General features: G+C 33.6%; 2 protein-coding genes across 2 annotated transcripts; one reads left to right on the top strand and one right to left on the bottom strand.

The window, feature by feature from the left end:
• Positions 1-8,918: 8,918 nt before the first annotated feature.
• Positions 8,919-9,890, top strand: LOC100966395 (olfactory receptor 52K2-like). Its single transcript, XM_012805197.2, has one exon. The coding sequence runs from the start codon at positions 8,943-8,945 to the stop codon at positions 9,888-9,890; it is 948 nt and encodes a 315-aa protein (XP_012660651.1). The 5' UTR covers positions 8,919-8,942.
• An 8,147-nt stretch (positions 9,891-18,037) lies between these two features.
• On the bottom strand, positions 18,038-18,964 carry LOC100966073 (olfactory receptor 52J3-like; the record flags this gene model as incomplete). Its single annotated transcript, XM_003781404.1, has 1 exon — positions 18,038-18,964. A coding segment is annotated over one exon (927 nt), but the record flags the coding sequence as incomplete, so codon positions are not given.
• Position 18,965: the final 1 nt, after the last annotated feature.

Here is an 18,965-nt window from a genome sequence, read left to right as displayed (position 1 = left end):
GAGGCAGGAGACTCGCTTGAGCCCAGGAGTTGGAGGTTGCTGTGAGCTATAATGCCACGGCACTCTACCCAGGGGGACAGCTTGAAGCTCTGTCTCAAAAAAAATAAATAAAATAAAATAAAATAAAATTATGAATTTTGTAACAGACTTCCTCAAACTTTTTAAACAGGGGGCCAGTTCACTGTCCCTCAGATCATTGGAGGGCCAGACTGTGGGCCTGGGATGAGTCCACTGCTAAGCAGGACAGGCAGCAGCGGCAAAAACATCCAGCAGGCCAGATAAATGTCCTCAGCAGGCCACATGTGGTCCACAGGCCATAGTATGAGGACCCCTGCTTTGGAATTATACTTGGGTTCAAATTCTAGCTCCTTAAATTCATACTACAATACCTTTGGCCAGACGGTTACAATTGCACATTCTTAATTTGTTTTATTGTCTGCATTATAGGTAGCATTACATAACTCATAACTTCTTAGGATAAAATGGGATAATGCTAGAAATACATCTTACATAGAATTTAACATCTGCTCAGTTCACATGTTCTTATATTATTTTTGTAAATAGATTGATGGGGGATATAATATTTAGTCAAAGGGCTCTGCAGTCCACTTATTTTATTATTTATTTTATTCCTCCCCCAAAGCATATGTGAGTTTCTTCCCCTCTATTCTCTCTTTTACTCCATCATCTGGTTTGATGAGGAACAAAATCCTGACATAATTATATTTTGCTAAAGACTGATTCTTGGATGCATTTCAAAATTTGATAATCAGGGTATAGTGTGTTGGATCAGTGTAGAGTAGTATTAATCCTAATAGATGTATAGTGATTTAATACTTCTATTTTGTTCTTTATTTGTTCATTAGAATAAGTACATAAATGGAAAAGCATTATTTCTGCCAAGTAAGGATTTGCAATTTTATAAAGAAGAAAAATGAGGAATTAAAAAATGCAGCATAACAAAAGATAAAAGACAGGTAAGTGAAAATATCACAGGAAAACCAAGGAGGAGTGCCAATTATGGTTTAAGGTAGCTGGAAAAATCAGAGGAGTTGATATGTGAGTAGAACCTTCGTTAATTCTAATTAAAAGTTATTATAGGTTTGAATGTGTGAAAAATATTATGAAAAACAAAGCCACAACATCATTACTTTTATAAATTGAGTTGATGACAGGTTCTCTACACAGAGAGACATGGAGAAGGGTATTTGAGTGGTTAGGAAATGTCTTAATATTTTACAAGGCAAGGGTGGCCTCATCTCATCTATATGTGTTGGTTTATGCGTTTTTATGAATAAAATTATAGCTTTCCATTCCTCATTTACTTACCTTAAATGCTTCAGGTAATACATTAAGTACATTTTCCTTGTTTAAAAAACAGTACTCTAGTAATAAAGGTAAATTGTCTTCCTGTCTATAGTCTTTCCAACGACCAAGAATTTTACAGGCCTCCTGAGTGTGTATTAGCTTGTTTTCTATGCTCATAAATTTTTTGTTATAAATGTATACACGTAACTATATACTTAATTTGCAGGTGTATAATTCAGTATTAGTGGAAAATTAAATGTTTGCTTCATGTTTACTGATTATCTTCTATATCAGCTTACATAAATATGCTAGAATCATTTTAAGTGCTGCCTACTATACTATAACATAAATTTGCCATCAATTTTCCTACTTTTATCTTCAGTTACCACATAATAATTATATGTATTTACAGGGCACAAAGTGGTATTTTGATACATGTATACACAGGTATATATGATATACAGTGCATATGTATATACATATGCAATATCTAATGATCAAATAGTGGTAATTAGGATATTCATAACTCAAACTCATTTCTTTATGTTGGGAACATTCAATATCTCCCTTCTAGCTCTTTGAAACTCCATGATATTATATATTATTGTTACTAATCATCATCCTACAGTAGTATAGAACACTAGAATTTATTCCTCCTGTCTAGCTGTAATTTTTTATTCATTTAATCTCTCTGTTCTTCTATTCTTTCTCTCCCCCCACACCTCTAATGAACATAATGCTACTCTCTGCTTCTAGGAACTCAATTTTTTTTCCCATTTAAATTTACTTTATTATTTTGTATAGCATAACTGTGCTCATTAATGCAATCATGGGGTATAGTGTGCTGTTTTCATATACATTCTGAAATACTCTCATCAAACAGGTTAACATTACCTTCATCAATTTTTTTTTTTAGCTTCACCATATAAATGAGAAGATTCAGTTTTTATCTTTCTGGGCCTGACTTAACATAATCTCCTCATGGTTCATCTATGTTGCTGAAAATAGCATAATTTTATTTCTCATGGCTGAATTATATTTCATTATATGTGTGTGTGCATATATATATATAAAGAAAATTTATAAATATATAAAGAAAATTTAGTATATATAGTAAATTTATAGAAAATTTATAAATATATATAAAGAAAATTTAGTGTATATATATATAATTTAGTATATTCAGTGTGTGTATACACTAAATTTTCTTTATTCATTAATCTGCTGATGGGTTTTTATGTTGACTTCATATCTTAAATACGCTGCAATAAACACGGGCATGCCCGTATCTCTCGTGTATGCTGATTTCCTGTCTTTCAGATACATACCAAGGAGTGGGTATTTGGATCATGGGGCAATTTTAATTTTAGATTTTGAGAAACCTTCTGAATGGTTTCCATAAGTGGCTATCCTAACTTACATTCCAACCCACAGTGTGTGAGAGTGACCTTTTCTCTGCATTCCTGCCAGTGTTTGTTACTTCTTTTTTTTTATAATAACCATTCTAATTGGGGTGAGATAATATCTCACGTGGTTTTGATTTGTATTTCCCTAATGATTAAGTAGGTTAAGGATTATTTTTACTTTCAAATCTATTTAGAACTTTTGGCCATTTGCTAATTACATTTTTCTTTTGCTTTGTTTTTGCTGCTGAGTTAACATGACTTCCTTTTATATTCTGTACATTAGTCACTTGTTGTATGGAGAGTTCACAAATATAAGCGTTTCTTGCATTCTACAGGCTGTCTCTTTACTGTGCTGATTGCTTTGCTGTGCAGACGCATTTTAGTCTTTCATAGTTCCATTTGTCTATTTTTGTTTTGTGCTGTGCTTTTGTAGTGTTACCCATAAAATCTTTGCCTAGATCCATGTCCTTTGGTGTTTTCCTAAGTTTTCTTCTCGTAGTTTAATAGTTTCAGGTCTTACGTTATGTCTTTAATCCTTTTTGTCTGCATATGGGTATCCAGTGTTTCCAGGCTGTTAATTGAAGAGACTGCTTTTTCTCCAACATATGTTTTCGGCACCATTGTTGCAAATTAGTTGTCTGTAAATACTCAGTTTTAATCTTGTGTTATTGATTCTCTCCTATTAGTCTGTTTTCTTTTTTACTAGAGTAACACATTTGTTGTTGTTGTTGTTTAAATCACCTTCTAGTATATTTTGAAGTCGGGTGTCGGGATGCCTCCAGCTTTGCTCTTTTGGCTCAACTGCTTTGGATATTTGGTGTCCTCTGTGGTTTCATACAAGTGTTAGGACTTTTATTTCTATTTCTGTGAAAGATTTCATTGGTATGTTGATAGGGATAACATTGAATTTATAGATTACTTTAGATAGTGTAGTCATTTCAATGATATGGATTCTTCTAATTCATTCACAAGCATAAGAATTTTTTATAAGCGCAAAATAAACACAACATTCTTTGTGTCCTCTTCTGTTTTTTTAATGAATGTTTTGTAGTTTTCATTGTATGGATCTTTCACCTCCTTGGTTAAATTTGTTTATAGACATTTTATTTTATTTGTAGCTATTCGAAATGGAATTGCTTTCTCGATTTCTTTTTCAGCCAGTTCGTTATTGCTATATAAAAATACTACTGATTTTTTTGTATGTTGATTTTTTATTTTGCAACTTTGCTGAAGTCATTTATCAGTTCTAAGAGGGTTTTTTTTTTTTGTAGAGTCTTTAGATTTTTCTGCATATAAGAGCATGTCATCTGAAAAAGGAAATATCAACATTTTCTTTTCCAATATGGATGCCGTTTGTTTTGTTTCCTTGCATGTTTGTTCTGGATAGGACACGCTACCGTTGCATAGACTAAGAGTACTGAAAAGGTGGGTTCTCAATGTTAGAGAAAAGAATTTCAGCTTTTCCACATTCAGTGTGTCAGCTGTGCGTTTGTCATGTATGTCCTTTATTGAGGTGAGATATGTTTCTTCTGTACATAATTTGTTGACAGTTTTTATAATGAAGGGATATTGAATTTTATCATATTTTTTCCACATCTAATTATCCTTATTTCCATGGTATAAATTCTATTTCATCATGATGTATTATTATCTCTTTGATCTTATGGGTGTGCTGTTGGATTCAGTTTGTGAGGTTTTTTTTAAATTTTTTTTTATTATTAGTATTTTGCCTCTACTTTTCAGGGATAGAGGCCTGTAGGTTTCAAGTTTTTGTTTTTGTTTTTTGTTAGTCTTTGTCTGGTTTTGGAATCAGGGTAATGCTGGTCATGTAGAATGAGTTAGAAAAATAACTTTCTCTTCAGTTTTTTGCAGTAGTTTGGCAAGAATTGGTATTAGAGTTTTTGTTTTTGTTTCTTTTTCAGTTTAGTAGAATTACAAAAAAAAAAATCATTCATTTCTGTGCTCTTCTTCATTGAGAAACGTTTCATGAGTGATTCAATCTTGGGCTTACCGATACTAGGTTCTGTGTTTTTTCCTTCTTGGTAAGTTAAATATGTGCAAGAATTTATCCATTTGTTAGATTTTCTAAATTGCTTGTGTACAGCTGTTAATAATGGTTTTTAATGTCCATTTATATTTCTGTAATATCTTTTTTTGGTTTCTGGATTTTTATGTTTTGTCTTTTCTCCTTTTTTTCTTAATCTAGTAAATGGTTCATTAATTATTAATTTTTTTTTAGGAAAGCAAGTTTTTGTTTTAATGATATTTTGTATCTCTGTCTCTGCTTATGATTTTTATTACTTCTACTTTCAGGCAATTTGGAGTTTGATTTGTTCTTATTCTTCTATTCCTTGAAGTAAATCATTAGACTATTCATGTGGAAACTTTCTATCTTTTGATATAGTTGTTTGTTGCTATAAACTTCCCTCTTGGTACTGTTTTTGCTATTACCCATACGTGTTGATATGTTGTGTTTCTATGTAATCTGTTCTGAGAACTTGTTTTACTTTCTTTAATTTTTTCATTGACTTGTTGGTCATCCAGGAATGTAATTTCCATGTATTTTCACAGTGTCCAGTTTCTCTAGTATTTGACTTTGAGTTTTATTCCATCGTGATCTGAGAAGACATTTGATATGATCTTGATTTGTTAAAAATTGTTGAGATATATTTTGTGATCTAACATACAATTCATTCCGTAGAATATTCCACATGTTGAAAAGAGGAATGTGTATTCTGTGTCTATTATATAAAATGTTCTGTACCTTTCTGTCATGTTCAGTGGGTCTGTGTCCAATATTTCTTTGTTGACTTCCTACCTACCTACATGATCTGTTCAGTAGTGCTGAACTCCTCCATTGTTATTTTTTTGTGGTCTGTTTATCTCTTTAGCTCTAATAATATTTGCTTCATATATTGAGTTTCCAGTGTTGTGTGCATATATATTTATAATTAGTGGACCCTCTTACTGAATTAATCCCTTTCTCATTATTCCACGACCTTTTTGTCTCTCTTTCTTTTATTCACTTAAAATTTATTTGGTCCTATACGTCTACTCCAACACAGTCTTGGTTATTTTTCTTTTTGTTTGTTTGGAACATCATTTTTTATCCCTTAACTTTGTGTCTTCACAAATGAAGTAAGTTTCCTAAAGCCAGAATACAGTTTTGTCTTGCTTTATTAATTCATTCACATAGTCTGTAGTTTTTAATTGAGGAATTTTAACCTATTACATTCAAGGTTGTTATGGATAGATGAGGACTTACTCCTGTCATTACATTAATTGGTTTCTGATTGTTTTACGTGTTCTTTATTCCTTTCTTCCTCCCTTATTGTTTGTTGCTTTCCCATGTGTGTATCTGTTCCACCAGTGAAGTTTATCCTTTCCTGTGTTTCCATGTCAGTGTATATTCCCATATTCCCTTCTTTTTCCAGAAGTAGGACTCTTTTAAGCATTTCTTATCCAGTGGCCTGATGGTATGAACTACCCATAATTTTTGCTTGCCTGGGAAAGACTGTATTTGTCCCACTTTTCTGAAGGATAACACCCCTGAGTATAGCAATTTTGCCAATTTTCTTTTCATTTCAGCATTTAAATATTCCATGTCATTCTCTCCTGGCCTATAAGTTTTCACCTGAGAAATCTGTTAATCTAAGGGTAATTCTCTTATATATGACTTGATACGATTCTCTTGCTTTTTCTTAGAATTATTTTTTTATCTTCACTATCTTTTTATTGATACATATTTTGTATGATTTATGCTTATTTTATTAAAAACAATGTTCTAATAAAAATCATGGTGTATATTTTTGTGTATATCTGTAAACATTATTTCCTAAGGTAGCAAGTAGTGCTCATTTGTTCTGCAGAAAATATTGTTCTTAATAATAAATGTTACCACACAATTTACCTCTAAATGTTGTGACAAATTACATCCTTACCAATTGTTGTTAAAGACAAGACCTATTTTAAATAATTGGACACTTGCATTTATATCACTGTGGATTTTTTCTCATCATAAACCATCTGCAAATTTTCTATTGTAAAATATACTTAAATTCTGGTAAGGGGAAGAATAGAAAAAAATTCAGATTTAAATGCATGAGAAGATGAAAATGTTGGTGGAACCACAGAAAAGAAGATACAAAAATTATTGTTAAGTCAAAAAAAAGGAAAATATTTGGTCTTTATTTTAAAAGACAGAGTTTTACTTTATTGCCCTTGGTGGAGTGCCATGGTGTCACAGCTCATAGCAACCTCCATCTCCTGGGCTTAGGTGATTCTTCTGCCTCAGCCCCCTGAGTAGCTGGGACTATAGGTACCCACCACAATGCCCAACTATTATTGTGTTGCAGTTTAGCCGGGGCCAGGTTTGAAACCACCACCCTTGGTATATGGGGCCGGCTCTCTATTTACTGAGCCACAGGTGCCACCCCACCCCCACAAAAAAGGAAAATATTTAAACATACATTAATTTAAGAGGAGTGTATAGACACATCTAATTGTAAAAAAAAATGTTAAGTTTAGGAAAGTCTAATTATGTTAAGTTTCTTTCTCAGGTAAGAAGATCTCATTTTTTAAGAGTAAGTGCTTTGGGTAGGAATGAATTAGAAAGACAAAGGCTTAAATTTCAACCAAGTTCCTTAAGGAATTTCAAAATGGAGATACTTTCAAACAGTATAAAATGAATTGTGATGGTAGTTTAAAATTTTGCATACAGGATGCTTTCTATACTCTATTTTCACAAATGTAAATGCACCACCACGTAATTAGGGCATTATACCATTACAATTAAATATAAGGGTTCTTGAATTTACATCTGAGCTGGAAGCCAGAATTATCATATTCCAGCTATATAACATTTGACATGCTGGTTCAACTGTTCTCATCTGAAAATGGGAATAAAATTTAAGGGAAAACATACATGAAAAGGTTATCAGGAAAACAAACGGTTTATAATCAGTGAAGATATGTCAGTTATTATATCATTGTGTAACTTTTCAATAATCTGGTTTCCATATATTTTTGTTCTATCCAAAATATGCCATGATTGAGAATAATCATAGCTAGATTTTCCAAATCCTCTTTGACACATATATACAGATGCTTCCAGGCTCAACACAGAATATCCAGCTTTGAAACTATGAACATGAAATAGCCAAAGTAATGAGAAACTTTGGGTATGAAACTTCTGAGAGAGATAAAGAGGCTAAAATGTGCTTCATCAACATAATTCAATATCAAAGTTCAGTCTTCTATACATATGAGTATTCCAATCCTCATTTCATTGGACACTGATTGAAAAATTATTCTTTCTGATCACAAAAAATATGTAATTTACAAACATCTGTAATAACAAAGGAATCGCTCAAGGAACAGCATCAAATTTGTTTCTAAAGAGAAGAACACAAACAAAATAAAGAAACTGCCTGTTTGGGGTCCAGTATGACTTTAAAATGTTTTTCTAATAGTATTGGTAAATGGAACAAGTTAAATCAGCAAAGTTCAGGACCAGAGTAGGTGTGGGGATCAGCCAGGGCAGAAAAAGAATGTACAACAAGCTTACGTGAAGTATACTGCCTATACAGTGAACTCAATGTTGTTTAACTAATGGGACACATAAGAGAAAATGATGGAGGCTCCGACCACAGGTTACAGTCCAATTGCTGTAATTTCTGCTGACTTAGATGAGGAGGATACGCACAAATTTGTAGCATGTGAAATCATGAATTGGGCAATTTGTTTATTTTCTGACAAACTGTCACTCAGATCACTCTTTTCAGCATTCTGAATACTTAAGTCCCATGAAACTGTGAATAAATGTCCTTTTGATTAATACATACACGCACATACACACAAACACACTTACACAACTCAAATATCTTCCAAATGTTTTTCCTCTTCTCAAAGCCACAACCTGTAACTTGGCATGTCCCTAAATCATTGTGGCTAAAACCTAGAAAAGAAACGGAAAGAAAAAGATTGTATCCCTATTCAAAAACTTGTGTTATCCCTCTTGCTTTATATTACTTCTTGTCTTAGAACTGTAATCTTTCTTACTAAGTTCCCCAAACCCACGACTTTAACACATTCATAAATTTTCAATTGATATCAATCTCTAGTCAATGGAACATTGTAGTATTTTATGAATTTCAGAATTTATAAATCACTATATTTTTTGCTTTGGAGGAAAAATCTCTGAGGAGAAAGCTGAAACGTCCAGCCCTTATGATGTCAGCATACAATAAGACCAATGGTCATCCGTCAACCTTCATTCTCATTGGTATTCCTGGCTTGGAGGCTTCCCACGTCTGGATCTCAATCCCCTTTTTTATGGTCTACCTTCTGGCCCTTCTGGGAAACTGTTCTCTTCTGTTTATCATCAAGACAGACTTCAGTCTCCATGAGCCAATGTACCTGTTCCTCTGCATGCTGGCTGTGGCCGACCTTGTTGTGTGCACTACTGCTGTACCCAAGCTCCTCAGCCTCTTCTGGTTCCATGACCGAGAGATTCGCTTTGGAGCCTGCCTCACTCAGGTGTTCCTGATTCACGCTTGCTCCACCATGGAGTCTGGCTTTTTTCTGGCAATGGCTTTTGACCGATACGTGGCCATTTGTAAACCACTGAGACACTCAGCTATTCTGACACACTCAGTCGTCAGTGGGATGGGCATAGGGATTGTACTCAGGGGCACAGCACTGCTCTTTCCTCACCCCTTCCTGCTGTATTGGCTTCCATACTGCAGAACCAACATCATTTCTCACACCTACTGTGAATTCATGGCCCTTATCAAGATTGCCTGTGCTGAGACAAGAATCCGCAAAACCTATAGCCTCATTGTTGCCTTCCTTACTGGGGGGGTGGACTTAATATTGATCATTTGTTCTTACGTCCTCATACTCCACACTGTCTTCCAACTCCCATCCAAGGATGCCCGGCTCAAATCCTTAGGTACCTGTGGCTCCCATGTGTGTGTTATCTTGGTGTCCTATACTCCAGCCTTCTTCTCTTTTCTCACTCACAGATTTGGACATCACGTGGCTCCCCATGTCCACATATTTGTGGCCAACATTTATCTTCTTGTCCCACCTATGGTAAATCCCATTATCTATGGGGTTAGGACTAAGAGAATAAGGGACAAGTTTCTTAAATGGTTTAGTTTTCCACACCTCTAGACTAAATTATTTATGTTTGTGAGTAACATCAGAACAAATCATTATATTATGTATCTTAGAATGTGTGATTCTTCATTAAGCTCTTTTAAAGATAAAATAGCTGAAATTATTTAGTGAAAAATAACTTGTTCAAAGACAATTGTATGTTCAAACACATATAAGTATAGATTATCTATGGACTTTGGAAAAATTTATTAAATAGATGTGGGAAATATTCTGAACTAAGAATGTCATCAGATAGCTTAGAATTAATGCTTTAATCTAATCATCATAAATGCCATGGCATGTATTTTTCACAATTCCAACTGGCCTAAAGCCTAATATTCTCATCATGAAAACATGAGTCTGAACATATTTGGAGACCAAGTTTATAAAAGAGAAAAGTCTATAAGAAAATCTTACTTCAAAACTGTCCTTTGCTAGAACATTTTGATGACATTATGGAGTTCTTTCTAAGATTCTGTGATTTTTTTTTATTTATTCCTAAATTATTTCCCCCTCCTCTCTTTTCCAGGGAACTTTAATTTACAATCTACCTTTTCTAATATATGAAGTGGAAAAACTACATCTGTTATGTGTCAAGAAAAATGTCTTCATGTTTTAAAATGATAATTAAAAACCCACTATTTTATCTAATATCTTAAATTTTAAAACATTGAAATCATATGTCTTATCTATATTTAAGAATTACTCAGCTTGAGCTTATGTAAAATAATATTTGACAATTTGAATGATATAATTCCATATATTTTATGTTCTCACCTAGATTTATTTTTGTGTGGTTTCTGAAAAGATGAGATAAAATACAAGAATGGAAGACGTGTGTTCCAAATATTGTCCTTCAGTCATAGTGACAAGAACTTTTTTGAAGAACTTAATTTGTTTTGAGAGCCAGTGAACACTAAATAAATCTTAATGTTAGGCATATATTACTCAACAGAACAGGACGTCAGGCTTATATTACTCAACAGAACAGGACGTCTTGGTGTGTAGATGACCATTAGGGAACACACATGATCTTTAGAAAGCTTTATTACCAGGAAGAGTGTGTGAAAGCAGGAATTTAATTGAACTTAATTTATTCTTACCAAAATTTCCACTCTCTTGCCACTTCTCCCTAGAAGACAGTGACTAAGGAGTGGAGAAAGGATGGCCTAAAAATTACTTGAACATCAACAGTCTGGTGAAACCATTTCCTCCAGTAATAAAGTTGATTCAAACATATACATGTTCATTTTCAGTATAATATCATGTAATTCCTATATAGGGTTTACAGTATACCGGTCCATCCTGTAATTTTACATAGCTTTACCCAGTCATGCAAACTTAAAAAGATATGTAAGGTTTTACAAATGAGAACATTGAGGCATAGAAGAATTTATTGACATTTTCATGGTCATAGGGACTATAAAGGTGGAGGTTGGATTCTGGATTTTAACTTAAGATGTCTTGCTCCAAGTTTGCATTCTTTTTTTTTTTTCTTCTTAAGTGTAAGCACAAATATATTGTCTCACAAGTCAAGAATTTTGGAATAGGAGTCTCCATGGTTGCTTAATAACTGACACAATGATATCAGTTTATTTATTTATCTAAAAGTATTAAGGGGCTATAAATGCTTTTGTTACATGGATACCTTGCAGAATGCTGAAGTTGGGGCTTTTAGTGTACCCATCATCATAATACTGTTCATTATACACAATAGATGAATTTTTACTTGTCATCCCCTTCCTCCTTCTCCTCTCCTTGGTTTCCAATTTCCTTAACATTTCTTTGTGCCCCTGTGAGCCCATTGTTTAGTTCTGAATTATTAGTGATTACATGTGTGGGTTTTTTTTATTTCTAAGATAATAATGGTCTCCAGTTCCATCCTAGTTACTGAAAAAGTCATTATTTTATTAATTTTTATGGCTGAGTGTCTTTGTGTGTGTTATTATCCATTTTTTCTGCTTAACAAAATCCCTTAAACTATTTTTTAATTTTTATTTTATTTCCAATTATTATGGGAGTACAAAGATTTTTGGTTACATGTATCCCTTTCTTAATGCTTGAGTCAGTGTTATAAGTGTGCCTGTCACCCAGGTGGGTTTTAACCCCTTCCTGCTTGATTTCCATTGATTATTACTTCCCTCTGTGCACATGTGTTGTCATTGTTTAGTTCCAATTCAGTAGTGAATTCATGTGGTAATTCTTTTCTATTTTTAAAAAAGAATTTTTTTTTCAGTTTTTGGCTGGAGCTGGATTTGAACCCACCAACTCTGGCTTATGGGGTCAGCACCCTACTCTTTTGAGCCACAGGCGCCGCCCATCTTTTCTAATCTTTATATATTTCACTGCAGTTGAAATATATAATGGCCTCCAGTTCCACCCAAATTGTTACAAACGGCATCCATTCATTCTTTTTCCTTGCTACATGGTATTTCACGGTCTACTATGCAACATTATTTTAATCCTCTCAAGAATTGATGGATACATGGATTGATTTCCCATCTTTGAAATTCTGAATTTTGCTACAGTAAGTGTTTTAGCGCAGGTGACTTTTTGATAAAATGATTTCTTTTGAGTAAATACCTAGTAGTGGGATGGTGGAATCTAATGGTAGGTGTACTTTTAGTTCTTTGAGGAATCTCCATACTGTTGTTTGTGAAGTTGTACTAATTTGCAGTTCCACCAACATTGTATAGGTGTTCCTTTCTTTCTGCACCCATACCAGCACTGATTCCTTTTCAAATTTTAATAAAAGCCATTTCAAACATTTTCTATTTGAAATCTAACAGCAGATTTTTGGTTAATGTAAAACGTGTGAAACAACGCTTATATATTTTTCCTTTTGTTGCCTCTGCTTCTGTTGTCATTTCCAAGAATCATTGTCAAAATTAATGTCAAGGAGCCATTTTCCAATTTTTTTTTTTTTAGGAATATTTACATTTCAAGTCTTCCATGTATATCATTAATCATTTGAAAGTTTTATTTTTTTGTGAGTGGTGTAAGATAGGTACCCAATTTTTATCATTTTTTTCTTGTGGATATCCAGTTTTCCCAACACTATTGAAGAAATTATGAATTTCCCATACTGTATACTTGGTACACTTGTCAAGTACTAGTTGATTATATATGTGTGAGTTTATGTCTGGGCTTTCTATTCTGTTCCATTGATCTTTCTATTTTTATGGTAGTACTATATTGTTTGATTGCTACCTTTTTAGTTTTTTGTTTGTTTTTTATTATTTCCTTTTAGTGCTCTATCCAGGAAGTATATTATTTTAAAATTTTTCTATAATTTAAGAGGTACATATTTTAAGGCAATGCAAGAGTGACATTTTATTTGGTGTTATGTGTGAATTTTCTTAGAGCTCTTACTTTGCTAGTGTACACTTCCCTGTGCCTACTGATAAAAGAGAAGTCTGACATACCTTTACTTTATGTTGTTTCATTTATTTCAGATTAGTATGAGGGTACAAATAATTAGGTAACATTGTTTGTACTTCTTAGGTAAAGTTCAAGTTGTAGTCCAGCCTTTCACCCAGGGGTTGTGCTGTGTTCCCTAACAGTGTGCCCATTAAGGGAGAGTTTATGAATCTCCATCCCTCTCTCACTTCCTTTCCCTTCTTCCTCTACCCCCACTTGAATTCAATTGAGTTCTTCTCTTATGTGAGTGTGTACTTGCCTATCTCTTGGTTTCATATTAGTATTGAGTGCATTGGATGCCTTACCATTTTTGTGATACATTCTAAGAAAAACGTCTTTATACTCTTTTCAGGTTAATACAAAAGATGCAAAGTCTCCACTTTTTTTCTGGCTGAAGAGTATTTCATGGTATGGATATAAATCAGAGAGTATGGTGGTTTCAGCCTAGTTCTTACTTTCTTTAGATTGTTTCAGCTATTCAGGTTTTCTTATATTTCCATAAACATTTTAGAATTTAAAAAAAATTATTTTGAGTATTGCCATTAAAATTTTGATAATGGTTGCATTAAATTTGCAGATTGATTTAGGCAGTATGGGCATCTTAATAATAATAATTCTTTCAAGATATGAACATGGGATATCTTTCCATTTGTAGTGTCTTCAATTTCTTTCATTGATGGCTTATAGTTTTCAGTATACAGATATTAATATACATTTTTCAAAAGAATGTATACAAATGGCCACCAGTACATGAAAAGAATCTCAACATCACTAATTTCAGGGAAATGTAATTTGAACCCAATGAGATATAACTTCACACCTGTTAGGATGACTCTGATCAAAAAGGTAAGAGCTGACAAATGTTACAAATATGGAGAAAAGGCAACCCTTGTATGCTTTGAGTGGTTGTGAAAAATAGTACAACTGTTACTGTACAGTATAGTGTTACAAAACAGTGTAGGGTTCCTAAATATGAAATAGAGAAATACTATACAATTCAACAATGTCATTTCTGGTAACCATATCTAATAAAATAAAATCAGTATTGACAATCGCCAATGTATGGAAACCATCTGATGTCTGACAGATGAATGGATAAAGAAAATCAAATAAAGAAACACACATACATATAATAAAATATTATTCAGCTATTGACAGACGGAAACTCCCCTGGAAACATGATCTTGTTCATTCCCTGGAGCACATTGTCAGGTTGTGATCTTCTTGACTTACCATTAAGCAGTTCTAGAAGGAGTGCATGATTTTTGAAATTTTATCCCATGATTTTACAATTACAATATTTCTAAAAGTTGAGTTTTGTTTTTATGGTCTACCAAATAAATACAAGTCTGTCTTTTAGCAAATTTGCCAGCACTGAGCTCCCACTCATATTTCATATGATCTCTACATTCTGGATGAGCGAAGACTGCGCTACCAATAGAAATATGGCATCCAGTCTATAATATTAGTCAGGAAACTGCATATTTACAGCCAATATATATGGGCAAATTCCTAAAATTTTTGAATTATTTTTATCATCATACAAAATATGATGCCTTTCATATGGCTCAGAGAACCCAAAATGCAACATTACTCCTGAAAAGCTGAAGCTATAAAAGTAACTGTTTAGGGTTCTTAACATTTGGGGTAAATTTTCAAGAAAAAAAATTATAATATATGGAATATATGCTTAATAATACTAGTGAGAATACTTTGTAAATGTTAGAGAGACTATGCTAAGTTAATCAACACATTCTCTCCGTTAATACTGCGTGCCACACATAAAACAACTAGCAGGAAGATGTCTTTTTTAAAGCATAACAAAATGAATATTAATAAAATAACTTGTCTCTGACCGTACTGTTCATTATTTGCGACTTAGAAATCTAAACCCATTTTTTCCATCTCCATGGTAAAGCTATTTTTGTCTTACATATAAAGTAGGAAAGTAGTTTTGAGTTGTCTTTAATGGAGTTATAACTTTTCAAAACTTAAATGATACAGGAAGGAAAGTATTAATTGTAAAAATATTCCTTTAAAGATATTTAGGGAAAAAAAAAAACTTTCTGTAGCTTCATGAACTGCCAATGTGAAATTTTATTTTAGGATATGTGCTGAGTTTTTCCCCCCTAAAATCATATATATTGGACATTTATCTTTCACCTTATGCAAAAATCAATATTATTGCATTTAAATGAATAATGTTGTTACATTTAAGTGTTAGACTTAGGAGTATATTCATTCACTTGATACTACAATATATAAAATAAGTAGCAGGAAGATCCCTTTTTAAAGTAGAACAAAATGAGTAGGTGAAGTAACAAACTCGTCTCTGACCATGCTGCCTATTGTTTGTGGACTTAGAAATCTAAACCCATTTTTCTATCTCCATGGTCAAGCTATTTTTGTCTTACACATAAGGTAAGAAAGTAGCTTTGTGTTGTCTCTAGTGGAATTATAACTTTCCAAATGTAAAAAATACTAGGGGATGATAAGCTATAGAAAGATATTTCAACATTTCTTTAAAGATATTTAGAAAAGGAAACCATTCTATAGCTTCATGAACTGATGATATATAATTTTGTATTAGGATTTATGCTGCCTTTTTATTTTCTAAAATCTTATGTAATATCACCTAGGGTTACTCTGATATCTAACTTAAACTTATTTAAATTATGTGTGCTCTGAGATACATTAGATAACTACCTTGCACCTTACGAAAACATCAATTTAATTGAATCTCAGTGAACAATTTATTAAAGAAAATCATTTTGACTATGTGAATTTTGCTGTTCTTTTCTATTTATGAAAAAAAATATTTTGGCTTAGAAATATGTTTCTTTAGAACCCTATCTCCATATTACTAGAACTGAAATTCTGGGGTCCTGCTCTGGGGTTTATATAGGTTAATAGGAAAGAGAAAACTGGATTTAGAGAAAAATCTCCAATGGTTTTGCTATTGAATTTTCTTTGCTATGGGGTTGCAGGACATGGAAAAATTAAAAAAGTATAGCACATGTTTAGAGAAAATAAAAGTTTTGAAAGTAAAAGGTCTTCCTAGAACAAAAAAGCAGAACTGTCATTGTTTTAACAGAGAACATCATTACGTATAGGATAACACACGAGTCCTATGAGACCAAATGAAAATATGTGTAAAATGTTCCCTGTGAAGAATGAACACCTTGAATTCTGTTTCTTTGTATAGTGGAGTTAGTAATGTTATGTGGTACTTGTAGTGAGAAGGTCACTTCCTGGAAGTAAGTTTAAGGTGATGGTTATAAAATGAAATACACAAATTATTAATTTTAAAAGCTGATCTTTATGTATGTGCTTTATAGTAAATACTATTAGTAATAGCAGTACTATTACTATTTTATAGTAAATACTATTAGATTTGAGGAAAAATTAAAGGGAGATACCACGTCTAAGGTAAGAAAAACACTAACAAGAATGCTGTTGGTTGTGCCTTGGATAAAAATCTTACAGAACACTTTTTATGTTCATGTTCCTCTCTCTAGGAGAAAAGAGAACTTCCTACGACCATAGGAAATAAGTTCTTCAGAGAACCACATTTACATATACTTGTGTTCCACTCCCTTAAGTCATTAAAGAAATTTTTCCTGAAATCTCCATCTCAGAAGCTTGAAGAAAATGAAAATGACCTTTCATTTTTCAGAACCCTAATGATTGTCCTTCTGGATCCTTTAGTCATGCCTCAAAATTGTAAAGTTATTCTGGACTATCCCACAGTGAGCATGCCACCAGAAAATTAGTTTCTAGCCTCCTGAGAAGTCAACTTGGTCTTTGTAAATTTACACAAAATATGTAGAAGAACACTTCTAAATTCACATAATATAGATGAATTTGACGATTTATTTTGTCATTAAATAATCTAAGATTCATCAACTTTTGCAAAGCATCAGTCCCCAGAAAGGTGAACATATATTGTTTTCTATAAATAAGCAGGTCTTTGGAGTAGAGAAAGTTGCCCACATAGTTAGCTAGATGGTTGCCGAAATGAATTAAACATACACACGCACGAAATGATTAACTATAACCTTAAAATTATATGTTAAATTCTATACATTTAAGCTCTTCTTATGAACACGATTTTCATTCTTTCACGCAAGTACCCTTTTTGGTTACTTTCACATTATATAGCTCCAGAAAGGAGGGCAGTATGGCAATAAGGGCATGTGATGCCTGCAGGATTTTATGAAAAATAAACACAAACAAACAAATAAAAAGGTGTTAAACAAAATAGAGTACATTGTCTTAAAGTTTGCTTAATATCCCATTTATACCCTCATAGAGGTTAAGATGCATTTAGGTTTATAAATCAGAATTCTACTTAGATCTTTTCAATTTTACATTTGAATCTAAAAAGGTTTTTGTTTATTTCTGGGGATTTGGGGGCTTGTAGTGAAATTCAAGGTAGTTGTAGTCAACTAATTATGCCTTGATGGCATAATATCCTATTTCCCACTACAGAAAAAAAGAGTTTCACCTCATCTCCATAGTTAAAAACTAACAGGGCTTTCAAAGGAATGTTTTCTTCAACTGTAAGAGAGCCTTAACACTCATAAGAATGAACATGTACTGCCAACGTGAAAAGAACATGGAGATTTACAATCAGAAAACATTCTCCAAAATTTGTTTCTTTTAGGTCTGCAGAGTTTTTGAATGGAGTTCATGTAAAAAGAACTTCATAGAGAATTGTCAAAATTGACTTTTATGTGACCCTACTTTGAGGTCAGAACATGGACAACGCGGTCACGAATCTGCTTGGTTCTCACACCATAGATTATAGGGTTGAGGGCGGGTGGGATGACCACGTAGAGGTTGGCAACAAGGATGTGCACATAACGGGGAATTTTTTGGCCAAAACGATGAGTGAGGTATGAGAAGAGACAAGGTGTGTAAAAAACACACATGACCCCCACATGTGAGCCACATGTGCTCAGTGCTTTGTGACGAGCATCTCGAGATGGGAGGAGAAAAACAGCTCGGAGAATGCACATATAGGAGATTCCAACGAGAGTCAAATCCATAACAAGGAAAGAAGCCACAAAAAGTCCATAAATGGCATTGATGCGAATGTTAGCACAGGCCAACTTGGCAATGCCCATGTGCTCACAGTAAGAGTGGGCAATAATGCGAGCCTCACAGAAGGGCAGGCGATGGGTTAGGTAGAGAATGGGCAGCATGAGCACCATTGGGCTCATTATAATAACCACACCAATGCCTGCTTGTACCCGGGGTGTCAGAACGGTGGTATAATGGAGTGGTGCACAGATGGCCACATAGCGGTCAAAGGCCATGGCCAGCAGGACTACAGACTCCATTCCTGTGAAGGTGTGTATCAGAAACATCTGGGCCACGCAGGCTCCAAAGCCAATGTTATGTGCACCAAACCAGAAGATACCCAACATTCGTGGCACTGAGGTTGAGGAGAGAGCTAGATCTATGACTGATAAGATGGCTAGAAAGTAGAACATAGGCTCCCGCAGAGTACGCTCTGACCAGATGATTAGTAGAATTGTAGCATTGCCCAGCAGAGCCACTAAGTACACAGAGCAAAAAGGCAGGGAAATCCAAACATGGAAATCCTCCAGTCCAGGAATGCCTACAAGGAAGAAGGTGTCTGGGTGGAAAGTGGTAGTGTTGGAG

The sequence above is a fragment of the Otolemur garnettii genome, unplaced genomic scaffold (genome assembly GCF_000181295.1).
Source record: "Otolemur garnettii isolate 467f Iridium unplaced genomic scaffold, OtoGar3 scaffold00001, whole genome shotgun sequence".
NCBI classification, from domain to species: domain Eukaryota; kingdom Metazoa; phylum Chordata; class Mammalia; order Primates; family Galagidae; genus Otolemur; species Otolemur garnettii.
The sequence above is the reverse complement of the archived record's forward strand: the minus strand, read 5'-3'. Positions and strand labels throughout refer to the sequence as shown.

What these genes read in the sequence shown, in the direction of transcription:
- LOC100966395 (XM_012805197.2), top strand. Translation starts at nt 8,943, where the DNA reads ATGATGTCAGCATACAATAAGACCAATGGTCATCCGTCAACCTTCATT.